The 25,046-nt window shown below is 42.1% G+C and overlaps 1 protein-coding gene across 2 annotated transcripts in view; it reads right to left on the bottom strand.

The window, feature by feature from the left end:
* Positions 1 to 5,051: 5,051 nt before the first annotated feature.
* Positions 5,052 to 25,046, bottom strand: part of LOC140209888 (grainyhead-like protein 1 homolog) — a 112,971-nt gene continuing 92,976 nt past the window's right edge. For both annotated transcript variants that reach the window (XM_072278523.1, XM_072278533.1), the window contains exons 14-17: positions 24,599 to 24,684; positions 12,672 to 12,757; positions 9,114 to 9,178; positions 5,052 to 7,921 (exon numbers count right to left, since the gene is read on the bottom strand). In XM_072278523.1, the coding sequence (XP_072134624.1) occupies positions 7,807 to 7,921; positions 9,114 to 9,178; positions 12,672 to 12,757; positions 24,599 to 24,684 (352 nt within the window). In that variant the 3' untranslated portion in view covers positions 5,052 to 7,806. The remainder of the gene's footprint in view (positions 7,922 to 9,113; positions 9,179 to 12,671; positions 12,758 to 24,598; positions 24,685 to 25,046) is intronic.

Genomic DNA, 25,046 nt, shown 5'->3' with positions numbered 1-25,046 from the left:
TTAATGGCTATAACTGGAGCACCAATCATAAGTTAGATAGCAGGGAAGTTTCAGGTATAAAGGGGAGACACAGCCTAGCGGAGCAGTCATCAAAGGAGTGGTCATCGACGGAGTGATCTGAGGCAGAGTGGTCGGGCTTTGGCTCATTCGGGTTTCGGGGTCGGGGCGAGGTAGCTTACCTGTGAGGAATAGAAATGGGAAGTATGTCTGTGAGGCCGGTGTTCTGTACTGGGTGTCAGATGTGGGATGTCCAGGAGACTCCCAGCCTCCCGGATGGCCACATCTGCGCCAGGTGCGTCGAGCTGCAACTCCTTTGGGACCGCTTTAGGGAACTGGGGATGCAGCTTGATGACTTTCGTCTGGTCAGGGAGAGTGAGGAGGTGATAGAGAGGAGCTATAGGCAAGTAGTCACACCGGGGCCTGGGGAGGCAGATAAGTGGGTCACGATCAGGAGAGGGAAGGGCAGGAGTCAGAGGCTAGAGAGTACCCCTGTGGCTGTCCCCCTTAACAATAAGTACTCCTGTTTGAGTATTGTTGGGGGGATGGCCTGCCTGGGGGAAGCAACAGTGGCCATGCCCCTGGCACAGAGTCTGGCCCTGTGGCTCAGAAGGGTAGGGAAAGGAAGAAGGCAGCAGTTATAGAGGACTCTATAGTTAGGGGGTCAAACAGGTGATTCTGTGGACGCAGGAAAGAAACATGGATGGTAGTTTGCCTCCCAGGGTCCAGGGTCCGGGATGTTTCTGATCGCGTCCACAATATCCTGAAGTGGGAAGGTGAACAGCCACAGGTCGTGGTACATATTGGTATCAATGACATAGGTAGGAAAAGGGAGGAGGTCCTGATAATAGACTGCAAGGAGTTTGGAAGTAGTTCAGAAGCAGGACCTCAAAGGTAGTCATCTCAGGATTACTGCCTGTACCACGCGGCAGTAAGTATAGGAATAGAGTGAGGTAGAGGATAAATGCGTGGCTGAAGGATTGGAACAGGGGGCAGAGATTCAGATTTCTGGATCATTGCGACCTCTTTTAGGACAATATCCTGGCAGGAGGGTTTGCTAAGGCTATTGGGGAGAGCTTAAACTAGAATTGCTGGGGGTTGGGAACCGAACTGAAGAGATGGAGGAAGCGGTGGTTGGCTCACAAATAGCTTGGAGACAATACGAGAAGAAGTAAACACAAAATACTCTGCAGAGGCTGGGGTCAAAGCAACACTCACAACACGCTGGAGGAACTCAGCAGGTCGGGCAGCATCCGTGGAAACGATCAGTCAATGTTTCGGGCCAGAACCCTTTGACAGGACTGAAGAGGGAAGGGGCAGAGGCCCAATAAAGAAGGTGGGGGGAAGGTGGGAAGGAGAAGGCTGGTAGGTACCAGGTGAAAAACCAGTAAGGAGAGAGATAAAGGGGTGGGGGAGGGGAGGCAGGGAGGTGATAGGCAGGAAAGGTGAAGAAAGAATAGGGGAAAACACAATGGGTAGTAGAAGGAGGCGGAACCATGAGGGAGGTGATAGGCTGCTGGGGGAGGGGGCGGAGTGAAATAGGGATAGGGGAAAGGAGGGGGAGAGAATTACCAGAAGTTGGAGAATTCTATGTTCATACCAAGGGGCTGGAGACTACCTAGACGGTATATGAGGTGTTGCTCCTCCAGCCTGAGTTTGGCCTCATCATGGCAGTAGAGGAGGCCATGTATGGACATATTCAAATGGGAATGGGAAGCAGAGTTGGGTGGCAACTGGGAGATCCTGTCTGGTGTGGCGGACGGAGCGGAGGTGCTTGACAAGGCGGTCCCCGAATCTGCATGGGGTTTCAGCGATGTAGAGGAGGCTGCACCGGGAGCACCGGATGCAATTGTTTGTATGAAGGAGTGGGCACAGGAAAGAATCAAGATGAGCTTAGAGCATGGATCACAACTTGATGCTGTCGCCATTGCAGAGACTTGGATGGCTCAGCGGCAGGAATGGTTACTTAGAGTGCCAGGCTTTAGATGTTTCAGAAAGGACAGAGAGGGAGGAAAAAGAGGTGTGGGCATGGCACAGTTGATCACAGATAGTGTCATGGCTGCAGAAAAGGAGGAAGTCACGGAGGGAGTCTCTGTGGGTGGAAGTTAGGAACAGGAAGGGGTCAATAACTCTACTGGATGTTTTTTATAGAGCACCCAATAGTAACAGGAACATTGAGGAGCAGATAGAGAGACAGATTCTGGAAGGGTGTAATAATAACAGGGTTGTCGTGGTGGGAGATTTTAATTTCCCAAATATTGATTGGTATCTCCCTAGAGCAAGGAGTTTAGATGCGGTGAAGTTTGTTAGGTATTTTTAGGAAGGTTTCCTGACGCAATATGTAGATAAGCCTAAAAGAGGAGAGGTTGTACTTGATCTGGTATTGGGAAATGAACCTGTTCAGGTATCAGGTCTCTCAGTGGGAGATCACTTTGGAGATAATGATCACAATTCTATCTCCTTTACCATAGCACTGGAGAGGGATAGGAACAGACAAGATATAACCATATAACAATTACAGCACGGAAACAGGCCATCTCGGCCCTTCTAGTCCATGCCGAACACTTACTCTCACCTAGTCCCACCGACCTGCACTCAGCCCATAACCCTCCATAAAGATGATAAAGCATTTAATTGGAGTAAGGGGAAATATGAAGCTATCAGGCAGAACTTGGAATCATAAATTGAGAACAGATGTTCCCAGGGAAATGTATGACAGAAATATGACAAATGTTCAGGGGATATCTGTGTGGTGTTCTGCACAGATATGTTCCAATGAGACAGTGAAAGAATGATAGGGTACAGAAACCGTGGTGTACAAAGGCTGTTGAAAATCTAGTCAAGAAGAAAAGGAAAGCTTACGAAAGGTTCAAAAAAACTAGGTAATGATAGAGATCTAGAAAATTATAAGGCTAGCAGGAAGAAGTTTAAGAATGAAATTAGGGGAGGCAGACGGGGTCATGAGAAGGGCCTGGTGCTCAGGATTTAGGAAAACCCCAAGGCATTCTACAAGTATGTATAGAGCAAGAGGATAAGACGTGAGAGAATAGGACTAATCAAGTGTGGCAGTGGAAATTTGTGTATAGAACCGGAGGAGATAGCAGAGGTACTTAATGAATACTTTGCTTCAGCATTCACTACGGAAAAGGATCTTGGCAATTATAGGGATGACTTACAGCAGATTGAAAAGCTTGAGCATACAGACATTAAGAAAGAGGCTGGAGGTTTTGGAAAGCACCAAGTTGGATAAGTCACCGGGACCAGACCAGGCTACAGTGGGAGGCGAGGGAGGAGATTGCTGAGCCTCTGGTGATGATCTTTGCATCATCAATGGGAACGGGAGAGGTTCCAGAAAATTGGAGGGTTGCAGATGTTATTCCCTTATTCAAGAAAGGGAGCAGAGATAGCCCAGGAAACTATAAACCAGTGAGATATACTTCAGTGGTTGGTAAGTTGTTGGAAAGGATCCTGAGAGGCAGGATTTATGAACATTTGGAGAGGCATAATATGATTAGGAATAGTGAGCATAGCTTTGTCAAAGGCAGGTTGTGTCTTACGAGCCTGACTGAATTTTTTGAGGATGTGACTAAACACATTGATGAAGGAAGAGTAATAGATGTGGCGTACATGGATGTCCACAAGGCATTTGATAAGGTACCCCATGCAAGGCTTATTGAGAAAGTAAGGAGGCATGGGATCCAAGGGGACCTTGCTTTGTGGATCCAGAATTGGCTTGCCCACAGAAGACAAAGAGTAGTTGTAGATGGGTCATATTCTGCATGGAGGTCAGTGACCAGTGGTGTGCCTCAGGGATCTGTTCTAGGACCCCTTCTCTTCATGATTTTTATAAATGACCTGGATGAGGAAGTGGAGGTATGGGTTAGTAAGTTTGCTGATGACACAAGGGTTACAGTGTTGTGGATAGTGTGGAGGGTTGTCAGAGGTTACAGCGGGATATCAATAGGATGAAAAACTGGGCTGAGAAATGGCAGATGGAGTTCAACCCACATAAGTGTGAGGCGGTTCATCTTGGTAGGTCAAATATGATGGCAGAATATAGTATTAATGGTAAGTCTCTTGGCAGTGTGGAGGATCAGAGGGATCTTGGGGTCAGAGTCCGTAGGACACTCAAAGCAGCTGCGCAGGTTGACTCTGTGGTTAAGAAGGCATACAGTGCATTGACCTTCATCAACCATGGGATTGAGTTTAAGAGTCAAGAGGTAATGTTACAGCTATATAGGACCCTGGTCAGACCCCACTTGGAGTTCTGTGCTCATTTCTGGTCACCTCGCTACAGAAAGGATGTGGAAACTATAGAAAGGATGCAGAGGAGATTTACAAGGATGTTGCCTGGATTGGTGAGCATGCCTTATGAGAAAAAGGTTGAGTGAACTCGGTCTTTTCTCCTTGGAGCGACGTTGGATGAGAAGTGACCTGAAAGAGGTGTATAAGATGATGAGAGGCTTTGATCAGGTGGATATTCAGAGGCTTTTCCCCAGGGCTGAAATGGCAAACACGAGAGGGCACAGTTTTAATGTGCTTGGTAGTAGGTACAGAGAAGATGTCAGGTGTGAGTTTTTTTTTTACACAGAGAGCGGTAAGTGCGTGAAATGGGCTGCCAGCAACGGTGGTGGACGCGGATACGATAGGATCTTTTAAGAGACTCCTGGATTGGTACATGGAGCTTGGAAAAATGGAGGGCTATGGGTAACCCTAGGTAATTTCTAAAGTGAGTGCATGTTCAGCACAGCATTGTGCTGTAGGTTTTCTATGTTTCTATGAAAATGTTTTACGCCCTCAGGTCTCCTTGAAAGCATTATAGAAATTGTTTTTGGAATGAAGCATAACAATTTTTCATCTCTGCCCATATTGGTTGCTCATAATGATGAACAGCAATTTGTAATCTGTTTGTATTAGCAAAACCCTGTAATATTAACATTGGTGGATCAAGGATCAATCTCGTTTGATATCTCAAGATCTTCTATAGTTTAATTATATAATAATATGGCTTAAGAATAGTTAGCAAATGTGCATCTCACTGTGAAAATATCCATATAAAATTTATTCCCTTTGGTATACAATAAAGTTGGAATACATCTTTTCAAATGCACATCAAAACAAAATCAGTGAAACATTTTCAGTGATACAATAAAGTTTACTGTAAAAAGCCCTTTTCCATCTTATTCTGAACAAACTGGATCACAATTATCTGGAAGATATAGAGACATTTAACTGGAGTACGACCTTTTACCAAAAGTATGCACGGGCAGAGTCCTTCCCTATGTAACTGTACAAACCTGCAATAATGCTTTGCCTTGGCTATTGAAGTCCAGGGCCTCATTATACGGTATTGTAATTAAAAATATGTTTTAATAAGAGTACATTTATTTGAAGCTTTTGTATTCTTTTGTTTCATTTTTACATTGAAAATTATGTCTTCTTATTTCTCTGCTTAGGAGTAAAGACAAAAATACTTGAAAGTAAGTATTCCCCTTTTAAAATAGGTCTCAATCCTGTAGAAAATATCAATCTTGATATTTTCTCAAGATTAACTTGAGGGCATTTTCTCCAAAATATGCCCCAGATGGAATGGATGGTGGCCCTGAAATTTAAAGCAAGGAACCCCACTGTGATGCAACAGCATCCATCGAGGTTGGGGACTCACTTTCCTTGATGCAAGTTATAATTACAGCAGAATGCATCACAACCCCTAGGTCAATAACCTGAAACATCCATGGGTGGACCCTGCCTCTGGATTTCAAAGAAAACTAAACAGCCAGAACTAAATTAAAATGGAAGCTGGCAAATCTGTACTTCAGACTTTGTAAACAGGCGGCTATTTGGACACCTCAGTAGACATGATCACACGTGAAGCTACTCTAGCAAAGTGAACATCATTAGTAATGTGCCTTAAAAATATATTGGCAAATTTTGAAAACATTGATTATTATTGAATCTAGTGTCTTGAAATTTAATATCAAATTGTCTACCATAGGGTGATCTACAAAGTAACTGTTCAGTGAACACTTAATTTAACAAGAACAACTAGTTGTTCTTGATACCATTCAAATGCATTAAAACAGTTTATGGGCTGTAGTGAAATAATTTTATTCTAATGATTGCAGGGACCTGCTTAAAGATAATCACTGTCTGAATGAGTGCATCATCTCAGTTAACTATTTGATTCAAAAGAAGTGCAAAAGCTGGCCTCAAATTGTCAGCTTACTGGAAAAGAACACTGCATTTTTAGTAGCCCTTCACAGATTCCCAGGAAACCCAAAACATTTTTAAACTTGCCTTAACTATTCATCTAAAGAAAAGTGACATTTCATCATAAACATTTAGAAATGCAGTTGTATTTTGTTTAAATACAATCCAAACAATACAATTCATCTGTAAAACTTAGACCCTGACCCTCAGTCTTTGTAAACTGACTGTTTTGCAAATTACAATGATAAAAGATAGTCCAAACCTATGTATATAGTTCTGTGATAATATATTGCACTTAACATACATACACACAAAAATGGCTTTATTTCTATGGCTTCTTTTGCCATTTACTGCATTTTCCTGTAGTTATGCCAGTCTAATCCCTAATAAAGGAGTCTAACTGCAATTATTGTGAAAATATCATAAATGATTTTCTTCAAGTGCTCTGTCTCAAATGTTGTTTCCTGCAGTTTTTTTAAAGTTATCAAAAGGTAAGATAAATTTCTAAAATCTGAAATTAAGACATTACGTGAATTGAGACAAAACATCATTTAACTTCCATATTAAAAATACAGGATGCACAATTAATGGGCTGTCTATAACAAGGCTGCAGCATACCAAAAGGATCAGGTATTATCTGAACCCCAGGTTGCATTCAACTTTGAAAACCATTGCTATGCACTTTATAATCTATATATAATATATACAAAATGAATAAGAGCTTTATTATTGTCATTCTCTTTGATTACAACACAAGGATTTGATATCTTTTATGCCTATGTCCTCAATGTGTTTAAAGTAACATTTCTATCTCAGTCCTGGGGAGGCCAAAGGAATGAAAAAAAATCAGAATCTATTGGAGGAAAACATGGATCGTCACTTTGGAGCAATTGGTTGTTGATTTTTATGTTATCTTATTCAGGTTTTTATTCCAAAACAATATAGAAGTAGACAGTTTGGCCAATTGAGTATATGTTGGGTTTCAGAGCATTCCCACCTGTGCAGTTTCCCACTTACTTCGTAGTAACCTATGTTCTCAGAGGCCCATACCTTCCCCAGTTCTCCTGCGACCCACCTGCACGAGTGGCAATTGACAGCATGCCTTTCAGATGAGGGAGGAAACCAGAGCAAACCTCTCACTAGCAGCACCCACAGCGGTAGTAGCACTAACTGCTGTGCTGCTGTGCCTCTGGTGATTACATGCAAACCTTGCTAGGATAAGCATGCAAGGAGCCGGCCGGATTTGAACCCAGGACCACTCGCTTCAAAGTTCTGTGCAGCTGTCACTACACCACCAGCAGGCACACTTTCCATCTGTGCTAGAATGAGTGTCGAGCTAGCAACTCATTAAAAAAAATAGACAAAAGTTAAAGGAGTGGCCAGGTCGCCACCTGATGCACCACAAGGCACGGAGAAGAACAATAGCAACTTGCTAGTACAGCATGCTCTTTCACTTGGTGGAGTTTTGCAGTAACTTATGTAGTGTGGATTTATATAATAAACGTACTTTTTCTTTCATTCCTTTGCTCTCACATTGTATATGGTTCATTAGCTCGGTCATAATTGCTGAGAATTATATGAGCCTCCAGTTTATTCTCTTCATATCTCAGCAAGCGTGAGCTTGTAGGATCCTGCAATTTCTTCAATATTCAGTTGGAATGTGTCTTCATTGGAATAGTGCTTCACAATGTTATCATCCATATTCACTAAGATGCTGGTAACAGAATGACAATAGGTCAATATATGCTTTTTTGATAATATTCCTGTAGATTTTATTCTGCAATTTTAACACCTTTAGATCTTAAATGGCATTATGATCATAGAGCATCATAAGGACTAAAACAATTTTAGAAATGATGAATCAATTAACATTATGGAATAGTAAATATAGGCTTTGAAGTTGACAAATTGAAGGAGGGAAATTTTAAAAGGAGGACAATTCTATACATTTCGAGTTCCTGAGTCAGTCTCAATCAATTCCTTTAGTGGAGGTTCCCTTGATACATTGAGGGGGGTGCAGCGGGGAGCCATCTCTCCGAAAAATATGCTGGAGAGGCATTGGAGTAGAACATTGTCTACATCTGGCAACCAAGGCTCTTGCTGAGGATGGGAAGGATGACCAGCAGAGGTAATACTACTAAATGGCAGTTGTCGCATCAGCTTAAGTTGTCTTAGAGTTGTAAATAGGGCAGGCATGGGCTGAGGGTGTTGACAGAGAGATGGGCTTGGAACTAGTGGACATCAGCACGTTCAGGAGGAGTTTGGATTGTGAGTGAAGAGCATGAATGCATCACAAAGAGCTTCTTGAGGAGTGGACACGGGTGAGAAGCAGTATCGTGTTGATGAAGCTTTAACACTGTTAGCAAATCAAGAGTCAATAAGCAAAGCTGGATATGAGGAAGGGATTGATGAAAAAGGATGAAATGCATGGAGTATGTGAGATTGGCAAGGACAACTGGGGTAAACGGTAGGATGCTGAGCATATTCTGGAATGTGAGAACAGCTAAACTTATTGTGGAGAGGTGAGAAATGGGGTTTGTAAGAATTAGAAGCATTTCTGCAGTGCCTCTATTTTAGAGATAGCAACTAGTTTATACTTAAAGGCGGAGGTAATAAAGGGGTTTTAAAAAGATAGGTTGTCAGGAATGTCTCACACTTCCAAGATAACTTTATATTAATTTGAGTTATGAGAAGGAGCAAAGTAATCTTTAAAATGGCTGAGCCGGAGCTCAGAGCAGAGGGTGAGATTATTTCAGAGTAATTTTCAATTCTGTGACGCTGGGCTGTGATCAGAGTGATAGCAACGGAACAGTAAGTATACATAGTAAATATAAATATAAAACTAACATTGTTGAATGATTTATCCCAAGACAAGCAAAACCAACTCTAAACCATTACACACTCACCCTTTCTTGCACTTTTTGTAGACTTTTGCAATTTTCTCAAAGGGCAATTCATATTTCTCTGAAATCTAAAATGAGAAGTCAATTACTACTTCAAAGAGACATAGAACATATTATCTGATAAGTTGCAAAAAATGGAACATTAATTAGTCATCAATCTACTGCAAGACATACCTAATGCTGGAGGAGCTCACCTAGTCAGTCAGCATCTTTGGAAATGAATCAACAGTTGACATTCCATGCCAAGACCTTTCTTCAGGATTGAGAAGGAAGGGGATAAGATGCCAGAATAAGATAGTGAGGGGATGGGAAGAAGGACAAGCTAGAAGGTGATAGGTGAAGCCAGGTGGTTGGGGGAGGGGAGTTGATGTAAGAAGCTGGGAGGTGATAGGTGGAAAGGGTAAAGGATTGGAGAAGAAAAAATCTGATAGGATAGGATAGTGGAACATGGGAGAAAGGGAAGAAGGAGGGACACCAGGGGGAGTTGCAGGTGATAAGAAGAGGTAAGAGACCAGAGTGGGGAACAGAAGAGGGAGGAAGGAGGAGGAAAACAAACTACCGTAAAGAGAAATCGATGTTCACGCCATCAGGTTGGAGACCTAGAAAAATACGAGGTGTTGCTCCTCCAACCTGAGGGTGGCCTCATCATGGCAGAAGAGGAGGCCATGGACAAACATTATAGAACGGGAATATGGATAGGAATTACAAAGGTTGGCCATTGAGAAATTGTGATTTTTGCGGATGTAGCAGCGGTGATTGACAAGATAGTCCCTCAGTTTATGTCAAGTCTCACCAATCTATAGGAAGCCGCATCAGGAGCACCAGATACAGTAGGTGACCCCAACAAACTCACAGGTGAAGTATTGCCTCACCTGCAAGGACTATTTGAGGCCTGAATGGACGTGAGGGAGGAGATGAATGGGTGGGTGTAGCACTTCAGCTGCTTGCAGGGTTACATGCCAGGAGGAAGATTAGTGGGGAGAGACAAATGGACAAGGGAATCACAAGATACCAGAGTTGCGGAGAGTGATGCGTTGAATGCGGAGGCTCATGAGTTGGTAGGTGAGGACAAGATGAACTCTTTGCCTGTTAAGGTAGGAGGAGGATGGGGTGAGTGCAGATGTCTGGAAAATGGAGAAAATACAAGTAAGGGCAGCATCAACAGTGGAGGAAGGAAAACCCTGTTCTTTGAAGAAGGAAGACATATCTGATATCCTGCGAAGGAAAGTCTCATCCTGGGGACAGATGTGGTGGAGATGAAGGAACTGAGAAAAAGGAGTAGCATTTTTACGGGATGCAGGGTGGAAGAGGAATAGTCCAAATAGCTGTGGGAATTTAAAAACACAAACAACAGGAATTCTGCAGATGCTGGAAATTCAAGCAACACACATCAAAGTTGCTGGTGAACGCAGCAGGCCAGGCAGCATCTCTAGGAAGAGGAAAAACGAAGGGTCCTGACGAAGGGTCTCAGCCTGAAACGTCGACTGCACCTCTTCCTAGAGATGCTGCCTGGCCTGTTGCGTTCACCAGCAACTTTGATGTGTGTAGCTGTGGGAATTGGTAGGTTTATAAAAGATATTGGTAGACACTTTGTCTCCAGAGATTGAGACAGAATTCGAGAAAAAGGAGAGAGTTATCAGAAATGAGCCAAGTGAATTTAAGGGCAGGGTGGAAGTTGGAGGCAAAGTTCATTAAATTGATGAGTTCAGCATGGGTGAATGAAGCAGCACCAATGCAGTTGTCAATGTAGTGCAGAAGGAGTGTGGGGAACGCTACCATAGAAGGCTTGGAACATGGAATATTCCACGCAGGCAATGAAAAGACAGGCATAACTGGGGCCCATGCGGGTGCCCATGGCAACACCTTGAGTTTGAAGAAAGTGGGAGGAGCCAAAAGAGAAATTATTGAGAGTGAGGCAGTTCAGCCAGCTGGAGAAGGGTAGTAGGGGAGGGGAACTGGTTAGGTCCATTGCCGAGAAAGCGGAGAACTTTAAGATCTTCTTGATGGGGGATAGAATCGTAGGGGCTCTGGTTATCTATAGTGAAAATGAGGGAGTCAGGTCCAGAGAATTGAAAGTTGTTGAGGAGATCAAGAGCATGCGAAGTGTTGTGGATGTAGGTGGGAAGGGACTGAGCCAAGGGGAACAGAATGGAATTGAGATATGAGGATACGAGTTCAGTGGGGCGGAAGCAGGCAAAAACAATGGGCTTTCACAGTTGGTCAGGTTTGTGGATTTTGGGAGGGAGGTAAAAACGTGCAGAGCAGGGTAAGGGAACCATGAGGATGGTGGCAACTATGAGAGATCTCCAGAGTTGATGAGATTTGTGATGGTGTGGCCCAATAGTCCAGAGTGGGGTCCTTCTCAGGGGGTAAGTAAGCAGAGGTGTCTAAGAGAGTTCCCATCTGGCCTCAGCAAGGTAGAGGTCAGTTCACCACACTACATCAGCACCCCTTTTGGCTGCGGGTTTGATGGTGAGGTCGGGATTGGTGTGGAGAGAATGGTGCTTTCAGAGGGGGTAAGGTTCGAAGAAGAGAGAGGAGTGTTTAAGTTGAGCTGCTTGATGTCTCCTTGGCAATTAGAGATGAAGAGATCTAGGGTGGAGTGTCCAAGAAGAGGCGAAGGGTTGGAGATAGGAGAAGGGGTCACTGATGTGGGGTGGTGAATTCTTGGCAGAGGAGTGAGCTCAGAGACAGTGGCAACAGTAGAAGACCTCAGGGTTGTGGCAGGGACAATGGAAGAAGAGCTCAGCATTGTGGAGTCACTTCTGACCTTCTGTGGAGGGAGGGGGCATGTGTGACGGAGCCAGTGAGGTACAGGTGCTCCCTCACAGCTTCAGTAACCCACGTTCAATGCTGGCCTCAGTGCTGTCTCTGGAGTTTGCATATTCTCCATGTGACTGCATGAGCTTCCACCGTGTCCCAAAGGCATGCAAATCAGTAGGTTAATTGGCCCACTGTGAATTGCCGCCCATGTGTTAATGAGTTGTAGCATCTGGAGTTAGTTGAAGAGAATGGGGCATATAAGGAAAACAGAGTAGGTAATGTGATTGCTGACAAACAACAGAAAATCTCCAGATGCTGGAAATCCAAGCAACACACACAAGGTGCTGGAGGAACTCAGCAGGCCAGGCAGCACCTATGGAAAGGAGTATGGTTGACGTTTTGGGCCGAGACCTTTCAGTGTGAATGCTCTATCAGTGGGCCTGACAGTCTGAAATGGTCTCCTTCCGTGTTTTAAGAAAATGTGGAAGTTGATTGAGCCTAGAGTGCTGCCCTGAGGAGCTCTTGCAGTGATGACCTAGGGTTGAGGTGATTTTCCCCCACAGTAAAAATAATCTGGTTTCTGCTCGGTCTAGCTCCAACCATTTGACTTTTAACAGAGTTATGACACCATACTTGGTCAAATGCTATCTGGAGTCAGGAGCAGCTGCTTCCACCCATCTTTGTAAGTCAACTCTTAGGTCCAAGCATGGACTAAGGTTGCACTAAAGTCTAGAGTAGAGTGGACCTAAAGAAACCCAAATGGAACATTGTTGAATATAGATGGAATTGTAAACTTACTGCCTCCATTAGTCCTTTCAGCGAAGGAGCTTTCAACATTAATGCATCAAACACCTCTTCACATTCCTTTCTGACATAAAGCAAAACTGAAAACAGATACAAGTTTGAATGTAAAGCAGAACTCAGTGCTTAGCGAAATTTGCTGACCTTCCTGTAACATTTTAAATTAAAATTTTATACAATAGATTATTAAAAAAACTATTTTTGAAAATGTTTTCAAAGTGATTCAAGCATTTAAAAATATTAAATGTATCATTGTATACTGATATACATGTAGCAAATAATTCACAATTTCATATATGTGACAGTAGGATTCTGATAAAATCAGTGTTGACATTCTCCATAAATTGAAAGCCAATCCAACAAATAATCAGCCGAAAATCCACATTGAGACTGAGTGAAGGTCATGTTCTATGAAACTCCACTGTCCATGTTTCTGGTAAGTGCTGGACCAACTCTGCATAACTTACCCTGTCAACATTGTGTTTGTGAGCACAGTTCAGGTTTATATTTGCAAAAGTGCCAGAACCCTTCGTGCACCAATATGCTGCAAGCTACTAATATTGACCAAATAACAACAATTGTACTACGGGAATCTGATTCACGTAAGTCTAAGTCAGCTGATGGCCAGATTTTCATGTGATGTTGGAAAGAGTTTCTCAATAGTATGCCATCCCTTATCTATCATGGTATCCAGGTCAAATTATCCTTACCTCTAAAGTAAAATCAAAGGCATTTAGAAGCAAAACAAACACTATACACAGCATGCCCACATGCACAAATCAATGCTCAGTTGCTGGATCTAACCTTTCATTTATAGTATTCTTGTTAGCCTTTATTAGCTTCTCTTTAACTTAAAATTGGTTACATTCTCTAAATTACACTATAACCAAGTATAGTTTCCCCACTAAAATTACATGACCAAGCACTGCAGATTGAGTTAATATTTATGTAGACTTGATGGATTATGATCGACAACAGAAAAGGGAATGTGGAGAACAGCATCAATGGGGAGAGACTATATTAATGAAACCACAGATCATGATCACAGTTTATCTCAATGGGAAACTTAAGTCATGTTCTAGATACGATACACCTATGACTGTGTGCAATTTTTTAAGAATCAGAACATGTTAGATTAATGGGACAATCAAATCTCTCTCTCTCTCTCTCTCTCTCTCTCTCTCTCTCTCTATATATATATATATATATATAAACACACACACACACATTATATATTACGTTTATAAATTATAAGTGGCATACAGTATGTAGATTAGACAGTCAAATAGAATATTTTTCCCTGGGTAGAAATGTCAAGTACCACAGAACATGGAGAGAGGGGAAAGTTTAAAGAAATGAGTGCAGCAAGTTTTTTTTTAAACACAGAGCGCGATAGTTGCCTAGAATAGGATGCCAGGGATAGTGTTGAAATCAGGTACAATAAATGCACTTAAGAGGCACATGATTAGGCAGGGAATAGAGGATATGGATCACACACAGGCAGAAGACAATTTAACTTGGCATCATGTTCCCATAGACATCGTGGGCTAAGGGACCGTTTCCTGTGCTGTTCTCTGAGATTCAGATTCTAAATGGGTGGTACAATACAGTGCTGCTGGTAGAGCTGAGATCTGGGTTCAATCCTGATCTCGGGTGCTGTCTCTGTGGTGTTTGCACATTCTCCCTGTGACGATATGGCTTTCCTCTCTGTGATCAGGTTTCTTTCCATATCCGGAAAGGCATGCACCTGTCTAGGTTACCTGGCCACTGTAATTGTCCCTGGGATGTAGATGAGTGGAGAAGCTGGAGAGGGATGATGAGAACGTGAGGAGAAGGGATTAGTATAGGTGTATGTTTAATGGTCAGTGCAGACGTGGTGAGCCGAAAGGCCTATTTCTCTCTGACTGAAATCCGAAATACTTGCTTTTCAAGCATTTGTTTTTTGATCAGATTAAACAACTGCAATCTCTTGAGGAACATGGAGGGTGTAAGAATGAAGTTCCAAAAGTAATTAGGAGGGCTAAAAGGGGCCGGGAAATACTCTTGGCAAGTAAGATTAAGGAGAATCTAAAGACATTCTGTAAGTATAATAGGAGCAAAAAAATAGCTGGATGTGGGTCCCACTTGTGTCTTCGGGGTAATCTATGTATGAAGCCAAGGGATGTGGTCCATTGGCTTCCAAACCTCTGCTATCCATGTACTTATCTAGATAGCTTTTAAATGTTGCTAATGTGTTCACTCCAATCACCAATTCTGGCAGCTCATTTCAAATAAGCACCATCTTTGGTGTGAATACTCTGCCCCTGATGTACCTTTTAATCTCTCTCCTCTGATTTTAAACCCATACCCTCTTTTTTTTCAAGCACCCCTTCCTGGGAAAAAGACTATCTTCTTTGACACAACGAGGTCACCCTTCAACTTCGTACATTGTAGGAACTAAAGTCTTATTTTATGCCAGCTCTCCTTGTGACTCAGGCCCCCAAGTCCAGGCAATATACTGGTAAATCTTTTCTGTACTTTTTCTAGCTTAATAACATCTTTCCCAAAACAGGGTGATCAGAGCTGTGCACAATACTCCAAGTGCAGCCTCACCATGTCTTATACAGTATAACTGCAATTTAACTTCCCTACTTCTATACTCAATGTCCTGACTGATAAAAGGCCAGCATGCCAAATGCCTCCCTATCTACCCTTGATACTACCTTCAGTTTACTATGCACATACACTCCTAAGTTACTCTGTCCTAGGGCCCTACCATTCACTGTATAGTCATAGTCATACTTTATTGATCCTGGGGGAAATTGGTTTTGTTATAGTTGCACCATAAATAATTAAATAGTAATAAAACCATAAATAGTTAAATAGTAATATGTAAATTATGCCAGGAAATAAGTCCAGGACCAGCCTATTGGCTCAGGGTGTCTGACCCTCCAAGGGAAGAGTTGTAAAGTTTGATGGCCACAGGTAGGAATGACCTCTTATGACGCTCTGTGTTGCATCTTGGTGGAATGAGTCTCTGTCTGAATGTACTCCTGTGCCCACCCAGTACATTATGTAGTGGATGGGAGACATTGTCCAAGATGGCATGCAACTTGGACAGCATCCTCTTTTCAGACACCACCGTCAGAGAGTCCAGTTCCATCCCCACAACATCACTAGCCTTACGAATGAATTTGTTGATCCTGCTGGTGTTTGCTACCCTCTGCCTGCTGCCCCAGCACACAACAGCAAACATGATAGCACTGGCCACCATAGACTCGTAGAACATCCTCAGCATCGTCCGGCAGATGTTAAAGGACCTCAGTCTCCTCAGGAAATAGAGACGGCTCTGTCCCTTCTTGTAGACAGCCTCAGTGTTCTTTGACCAGTCCAGTTTATTGTCAATTCTAAGTCCTATCCCAGCTTGATCTCTTAATATCCTCTCTTCTGATTGACCATGCCTGGATGGAAAGCCAGTCCTCAGCTCACAAACCAGGCTGATCATATTACAACATGACCTATTTCAGTATCATCTGAAAATTTACTAACTATGCCTTGTACATTCACATCCAAATCATTTATACAAATTGCAAACAACAGAGGTCCTACCGTCAACTTCTGGAGGACGCAGACCTCCAGTCAGAGAGAAAAAAAGCCCTCAACCATCACAATCTGCTTCCAACCACTGTGCCAATTATGAATCCAGTCTGCTATTTTGCCCTGGATCGCATGTGATCTTACCTTCTAGACCAGTCAATGAACTGTCTGTATTTACCAAGGAAAAGGACATGGAGGAGGTGAGTTTAAGGAGGGATGTGTTGATTGTCTAGAGTATGAAGGTATTCAGGAGGTGGAGGTATGTTTTGGAATCTAGGGTGAGATATGATCTATCCCATAATGTTACAGGAAGCAAGTGAGGAGGCTGCTGATCCTTTTAGTGACTTTTGCATCATCATAACTAAAGCTGAAGTACCAGAAAGCTGAAGATAGTTAATGTTGTTCTTTTATTTAAGAGCCGCAGGAATAACCCCAGGCAAATTCAAATCAGTGAGCCTTATGCCAGTGCCAGGGAAAGCATTGGGGGAAATTATAACAGAACGAGTTCATACACATTTGCAAAGACAAGCGCTTAAAATCGACAATGCGATTAGCTTTGTGAGGGGAAAGTCCTGTCTCACTAATTGGATTGAGTTTTTTAAGGAGCTAAAAAGATTCATGAAGGCAGGGCAGTAAATATAGAAACATAGAAACATAGAAAATAGGTGCAGGAGTAGGCCATTTGGCCCTTCGAGCCTGCACCGCCATTTATTATGATCATGGCTGATCATCCAACTCAGAACCCCGCCCCAGCCTTCCCTCCATACCCCCTGACCCCCGTAGCCACAAGGGCCATATCTAACTCCCTCTTAAATATAGCCAATGAACTGGCCTCAACTGTTTCCTGTAGCAGAGAATTCCACAGATTCACCACTCTCTGTGTGAAGAAGTTTTTCCTAATCTCGGTCCTAAAAGGCTTCCCCTCTATCCTCAAACTGTGGCCCCTCGTTCTGGACTTCTCCAGCATCGGGAACAATCTTCCTGCATCTAGCCTGTCCAATCCCTTTAGTATCTTATACGTTTCAATCAGATCCCCCCTCAATCTTCTAAATTCCAACGAGTACAAGCCCAGTTCATCCAGTCTTTCTTCATATGAAAGTCCTGCCATCCCAGGAATCAATCTGGTGAACCTTCTTTGTACTCCCTCTATGGCAAGGATGTCTTTCCTCAGATTAGGGGACCAAAACTGCACACAATACTCCAGGTGTGGTCTCACCAAGGCCTTGTACAACTGCAGTAGTACCTCCCTGCTCCCGTACTCGAATCCTCTCGCTATAAATGCCAGCATACCATTCGCCTTTTTCACCGCCTGCTGTACCTGCATGCCCACTTTCAATGACTGGTGTATAATGACACCCAGGTCTCGTTGCACCTCCCCTTTTCCTAATCGGCCACCATTCAGATAATAATCTGTTTTCTTATTTTTGCCACCAAAGTGAATAACTTCACATTTATCCACATTAAATTGCATCTGCCATGAATTTGCCCACTCACCCAACCTATCCAAGTCACCCTGCATCCTCTTAGCATCCTCCTCACAGCTAACACTGTCACCCAGCTTCGTGTCATCTGCAAACTTGGAGATGCTGCATTTAATTCCCTCATCCAAGTCATTAATATATATTGTAAACAACTGGGGTCCCAGCACTGAGCCTTGCGGTACCCCACTAGTCACCGCCTGCCATTCTGAAAAGGTCCCGTTTATTCCTACTCTTTGCTTCCTGTCTGCTAACCAATTCTCCACCCACACCAATACCTTACCCCCAATACCATGTGCTTTAAGTTTGCACACTAATCTCCTGTGTGGGACCTTGTCAAAAGCCTTTTGAAAATCCAAATATACCACATCCACTGGTTCTCCCCTATCCACTCTACTAGTTACATCCTCAAAAAATTCTATGAGACTCGTCAGACATGATTTTCCTTTCACAAATCCATGCTGACTTTGTCCGATCATTTCACCGCTTTCCAAATGTGCTGTTATCACATCCTTGATAACTGACTCCAGCAGTTTCCCCACCACCGAAATGTTGTTCCATATGGGGAACTGGGGCACTGTATATAATTTTATAAGCAATAGATAAGGTAAGTAGTCAAGATCTCTTTCCCATGATAGAAGCATCAAAACTAAAAGGGCACATGTTTAAGGTAAGAGGAAGGAGGGGATTTAAGCAAAAGCTTTTTTGTTTTACACAGAAAGTGGTTGATATCTGGAATGTATTGCCAGAGAAGCTGCTGAAATCAGTTACAATCACTACATTTCAGAAGCATTTCAAGGCATAGTTGGACATGATCCATTGCAGGAAATTGAGATTAGTGTCAATGGACAAAATGGTTGCCATGGATGAGCTAAAATGAAGGACATTTTCTATCTTAAACAACTCCATGAAAGGTTTAAGGGCACGTACACTTCTTTGCACAACAAATACAATGTAGATCAGGACAGTTTAGGTCATCAGCGCTAGTGCACAGCAACAGCCACGGAAACATGATATATGATTTTAATTGCATCATGTTGACCACCCAGTAGATCTTGGCTCAGCACTAGAAAAATGTGTGCCAAACAATAAAACAAGCAGCTTTTTTGGAGCTTCAGCTGAATCATTGTGCAGAGTACTTGGCTTTGATGTCAGTGTTGTTCTTGGGGAATAACGTCTAATGGTCAGAAAGATAAAAACGTAAAGGACACTCAGAACAAAGAGAGGATTGTAATCAAAGCTCTACAATACTTTTAAAAAGAGATATTATAGAAAAGAATGTTTAAGGTTCTAAGATACACAAGATGTCCAAAAAGTCATGTACAAAGGAATGAGAGAACTAATTGATAAGTTACTTTTTATTTCAATGTGTTGAAATGGATTGTCAGACAAACTTTACACCTGGGCCATCGGTAAATACCCACAATGGATAATTTACACAAAACTACTTTTTAATTCAATTTCGATGCAGATATCGCTGGTCCAGGATTTATTCCCCATCTCAATTGCCCTCAAGAAGGTGGCGCTGAGTTAGTTTCTTATGAATGTTCCCCACAATGCTGACAGGGAGGGAGTTCTAGAGATTATACTTTGTGATCATGGAGGGACATCCATTTACTTCCAAGGCTGCTGTGTGAATTGGAGGGAATGTGCAGCAGATGGTTCTCCCATATACTGGCTGCCCATGATACTTCTAGTGGAAGAGTTTGTGGGTTTGGGACAGGCTCTCAGAGTAGCCTGAGTGAAGAACTGTGGAACATTTTGTAGTTGGTATATTCTGCAGGAGCAGTGCACCACTGGAGAGAACATTCTTCCCTATATCAGTACTTGAAACAAGCAGGGATTAGTACTATAAATGACATTTACCCTCATGAGTGCATAATTCTGACCACCAGTTATTTTGGATTCAGACAAGAACCCTGTCAATTTATTGTCGCTATTTTTGTCTCTTGCCTAAATCCGCTGCCTCAATTTTAATCCAGTCCCTGCATCACATCCACTTTCATCCTTATCTATCCAGGCATAGTCTGAGAATCACCGGTAATGGATTCTCTCCATGTGTTTCCATATGCAGACTGACTACTCCTCGATCCATCTCACCACCACTTCCATCATTCCTCCTGTGTCTCCAAGTTAAGAACATAACATATAGGAGCAGAATTAGGTGATTTGCCCCATCGCATCTTATAACTATATAACCATATAACAATTACAGGATGGAAACAGGCCATCTCGGCCCTTCTAGTCCGTGCCGAACTCTTACTCTCACCTAGTCCCACCAACCTGCACTCAGCCCATAACCCTCCATTCCTTTCCTGTCCATATAGCTGTCCAATTTAACTTTAAACGACAACATCGAACCTGCCTCAACCACTTCTGCTGGAAGCTCATTCCACACAGCTACCAGTCTCTGAGTAAAGAAGTTTCCCCCTCATGTTACCCCTAAACTTTTGCCCTTTAACTCTCAACTCATGTCCTCTTGTTTGAATCTCCCCCACTCTCAATGGAAAAAGCCTATTCATGTCAACTCTATCTATCCCCCTCATAATTTTAAATACCTCTATCAAATCCTCCCTCAACCTTCCACGTTCCAAAGAATAAAGACCCAACTTATTCAACCTTTCTCTGATGAAACCCAGGTAACATTCTAGTAAACCTTCTCTGTACTCTCTCTATTTTGTTGACATCTTTCCTATAATTCGATGACCAAAATTGTACACAATACTCCAAATTTGGCCTCACCAATGCCTTGTGCAATTTCAACATTACATCCCAGCTCCTATACTCAATGCTCTGATTTATAAAGGCCAGCATACCAAAAGCTTTCTTCACCACCCTATCCACATGAGATTCCACCTTCAGGGAACTATGCACCATTATTCCCAGATCCCTCTGTTCTACTGCATTCTTCAATGCCCTACCATTTACCATGTATGTCCTATTTTGATTAGTCCTACCAAAATGTAGCTCCTCACATTTGTCAGCATTAAACTCCATCTGCCATCTTTCATCTTCTCCGCCATTTCGTCATGACTGATCTAATTTTCCACTCAGCCCCAAACTCCTGACTTCTCTCCATATCCCTTCATACCCTGACCAACCTCTATCAATCTGGAAGAATCTATCAATCTGTGCCTTAAATATACATACAGACATAGCCTCCACAGCTGCCTGCGGCAACAAATTCCACAGATTCACCACTCTCCCGCTGAAGAAATTCTTCCTCATCTCCATTCTAAAAGGATGCCCCTCTATTCTGAGGCTGTGTCCTCTGATCTTAAATGCTCCCACTATAGGAAACATCCTGTCCACATCCACTCTGTCAAGGCCTTTCACTATTCGATAGATTTCAATGAGGTCACCCCTCATTCTTCTGAATTCCAATGAATACAGGCCCAGAGCCATCAAAGGATCTTCATATGATTAGCCATTCAAACCTGGAATCATTTTCATGAACCTCCTTTAAATCCTCTCCAGTTTCAGCTCATCCTTTCTAAGATAAGGGGCCCAAAACAGTCCACAATACTCAAGTGAGGCCTCACCAATGCTTTATTAAGTCGCAACATTACATCCTTGCTTTTACATTCTATTCCTCTTGAAATGAAAGCTAAAATTGCATTTGCCTTCCTCATCACATACTCAAACTACAAATTAACTTTTAGGGAATCCTGCACAAGGACTCCCAAGTCCCTTTGCACCTCAGTATTTTGTATTTCTCTCCATTTAGAAATAAAACCTTTCATTTCTTCTACCAAAGTACATAACTAAACACTTCCCGACACTGTATTCCATCATCCACTTATTTTCCCATTCTCCTAACCTAAGTCCTTCTGTAGCTTCGCTATTTTCTCAGAACTATCTGCCCCTCCACCTATCTTTGTATTGTCTACAAACTTTGCAACAAAGCCATCAATTCTATCATCAAAATCATTAACATATAACGTAAAAAGAATCAGTCCCAACACAGACCCCTGTGGAACACCACAAGTCATCAGCAGACAACCAGAAAAGTCTCTCTTTATTCCCACATTTTGCCTCCTGCCAGTCAGTCACTGCTGTATCCATGCTAGAGTCTTCCCTGTAATACTATGGGCTCGTAGCTTGTCAAGCAGCCTCATGTGTGGCACTTTGTCAAAGACTTTCTGAAAATTCAAATACACAACATCAACCAATTCCCCTTTTTCAATCCTGCTTGTTATTTCTTCAAAGGATTCCAAAGATTTCCCCCTTGATGAAACCATGCTGATTATGGTTTATTTTATCATGTGCCTCCAAGTACCCCAAAACTCTTAACAGTCAACTCCAACGTCTTCCCAACCACTAAGGTCAGACTAACTAGCCTATAATTTCCTATCTTCTGCCTCTCTCCTTTCTTGAAGAGTGGAGTGACATTTTCAATTTTCCAGTCTTCCAGAACCATCTAGTGATTCTTGAAAGATTATTACTAATGCCTCCACAATCTCTTCAGCCAACTTTTTCAGAACCCTGGGGTGTACACCATCTGGGCCAGGTGACTTATCTACCTTCTGACCTTTCAGTTTACCAAGAACCTTCTCCCTAGTTATGGTAACTTCACACACTTCACACCCCCTGACACCTGAACCTCCACCATATTGCTAGTGTCTTCCACAGTGAAGTCTGATTCAAGATACTCTTCAGTTCATCCACCAGGTCCTTGTCCCTCGTTGCTATCTCTCCAGCATTGTTTTCCAGCAGGCAATATCCTCTCTCATCTCTCTTCTACACTTTAAGTGTCTGAAGAAACTTTTGGTATCCTCTTTAACATTATTGGCTAGCTTACTTTTGTATTCCTTCTTTACCTTCTTAATATCTTTTTAGTTGCCTCCTGTATCCTGTAACTTCCCACTCATTTTCACTCTAATATATGCCCTCTCTTTGGCTTTTATGCTGGCTTTGACTTCTCTTCTTAGCCATGGTGGTGTCATCTTTTCTTTAGAATACTTCTTCCTCTTTAGGATGTATATTTATTGTGCCTTCTGAATTGCTCCCAGAAATTCCAGCCATTGCTGCTCTGCCCTCATCCCTGTCAGTGTTGTTTTCCAATCAATTCTGGCCAACTCCTCTCTCATGCCTCTATAATTCCCTTTACTTCACTGTAACACTGATACATCTGACTTTAGCTTCTTCTTGTCAAATCTTAGTGTGAATTCAATCATATTGTGATCACATGCCCCTAAGTGTTCCTTTACCTTAAGCTCTCTAATCAATTCTGGTTCATTGCACAACATCCAATCCAGATAGCTCAACCACCAGCTGCTCTAAAAGAGCTTTTATCCTTGAAGTTCCTTAGCTCTATCCGCAATGATTCAACACCTTCCAACACTAAGTCACCTCTTTTGAATGATTTGATTTTTTTTTACCAACAGAGCAATGCCATCCCCTCTGCCTTCCTGCCTATCCTTTTGATACAATGTGTATCCTTTGACACTAAGCTCCCAGCATCATCTTCTTTCAGCCATGATTCAATGATGCCTATAACATCATACATGTAAATCTGTAACTATGTTACAAATTCATCTACCTTATTCTGTATACTGCGCACATTCAAATATAACACTTTCAGTCCTGTATTCACCCTTTTCGATAAATTGTCATTTATCATCCAATATCTATACTAAATATCTTAAAATTTCCTCCAACAGAACATTGGGATGTTCAAAATCATCACCCTCAGCCTCTGCTCCTTATCCTCAGACTCTAGGCCTATGCTCATTATCTATCTGACATCGAACCAGACTGCAAACAGCCTTATTGTTACATATTACTCTGAGTTAATCAGACCGCATATCTGGACTCTTAATAACTTTTCTGTGATACTGCCCATGTCCAGCATAGTTCACCTGCTGCCAAAATTCTCGTCTATATCCTCATTACCTCTGGACACAAGTATTCCAACTGAATTTTGCTTGCCCCTCCATTCTCTAAACCTGAGTTCTTCCAAAGCCCAACTGGCCCTGTTATGACATTTTTCTTGTTTAATTATCATCTCAGTCCTTGCTGACTTACATTAGCCTTCAGTCAAGCAATAGTATTTTCAAAATTGTCATATTTGCATTCAAATCTGTCAATGGCTTTGTCCTTCTCAATCCTTGTAATCTGTTCCAATCTACACTCTCCAACATACCTGACCCCTCCAATCATAGATGTATTAGCATTTCTAATCTAATCTTCCTATCAATACCACTCCTACTCTTAACTACTAAGGTCCTCAATGGACTTTCTTCCCTAAACCTCCCCACTTTGCTCTCCCTCTTTCCTCCCTCAAGATACTCCTTAAAAGCTCTTCCTTTTAACCTAAGTATCTCTTTTAATGATTCAATTGACTGCACTCTAGTCAAATGCTTAGACTATTTTACAATGTTAAAGGCATGATATAAACATGAGTAACTGTAGTTGTTGTCATTTCCTTCTCACTAAACTAGGTTTTTTGCAACACAACAATCTAAACGCCAGCGTCTAGCCTCTTACAACGTTATCCTTCTTAAAGCAATTGACGTTAGCAAATGGGATGAGAAATATATGTGAAGGTTATCTCAACAAATTGGCAGAACTTATTCATGGGGAATTATTCAATGGAGCTCCATTGATAAGACACTCTAACTTCACAAATCAGTTAAACCACCTCCCACCTGTAATAAATATAGTAAATGACATCTATATCAAAATAGGTCATATAATGTTAGGGAAGTTATTATCATTTTCATTTTTCAAAAAATAAAATGTTCTCTTTAAGGTTTCCTTCAACTCCACAAAAGTTAATCAAATTGCAACTTATTCTGTCATCCAATGGTATATTAAGATAGGTGCTCAGTACTGCTCTATTATCACCTGTTCACCAGAAACATTTACCTTTCTTTGGTTCTTCTATCCTAAGAATCTTGTTGGGTGAGCCAAAATCTTCATCTGGTGAGTATGGCAATCTTTTTAACCCTGATCTGAAATATTAAATGTGTATACTGTTCAGAATCTAATTGCAACAGGACATGAGAAATCGTTTAGAAATTAAAAGCAGAATATTCTCATGGTTTATTTTTATTGGCCATGCATTGTCACAGAATAGCAAAGTTGCATTTGTCATTCTTTGTAACACACAAGATGTGACCGAAACTTAAATTAGCAGATTGGCTGAATATCAAACCACAGGCACATGTCAATAAGGTATATTGCGGTCACGGTGCACTTTGAAAGGATTGGGATTAATGCCACTCAGTACACAGATTTCTAAGGAAAAGAACATTTGCTACACCAACTATTCCAAATACTTTCAAGAATCCAGGTTGACCAAGGTCCACATGAG

Source organism: Mobula birostris, chromosome 2 (genome assembly GCF_030028105.1).
Source record: "Mobula birostris isolate sMobBir1 chromosome 2, sMobBir1.hap1, whole genome shotgun sequence".
In the NCBI taxonomy this organism is placed as follows: Eukaryota; Metazoa; Chordata; class Chondrichthyes; order Myliobatiformes; family Myliobatidae; genus Mobula; species Mobula birostris.
Note: the sequence above shows the minus strand (reverse complement) of the source record. Positions and strands in the feature narration are given on the sequence as shown.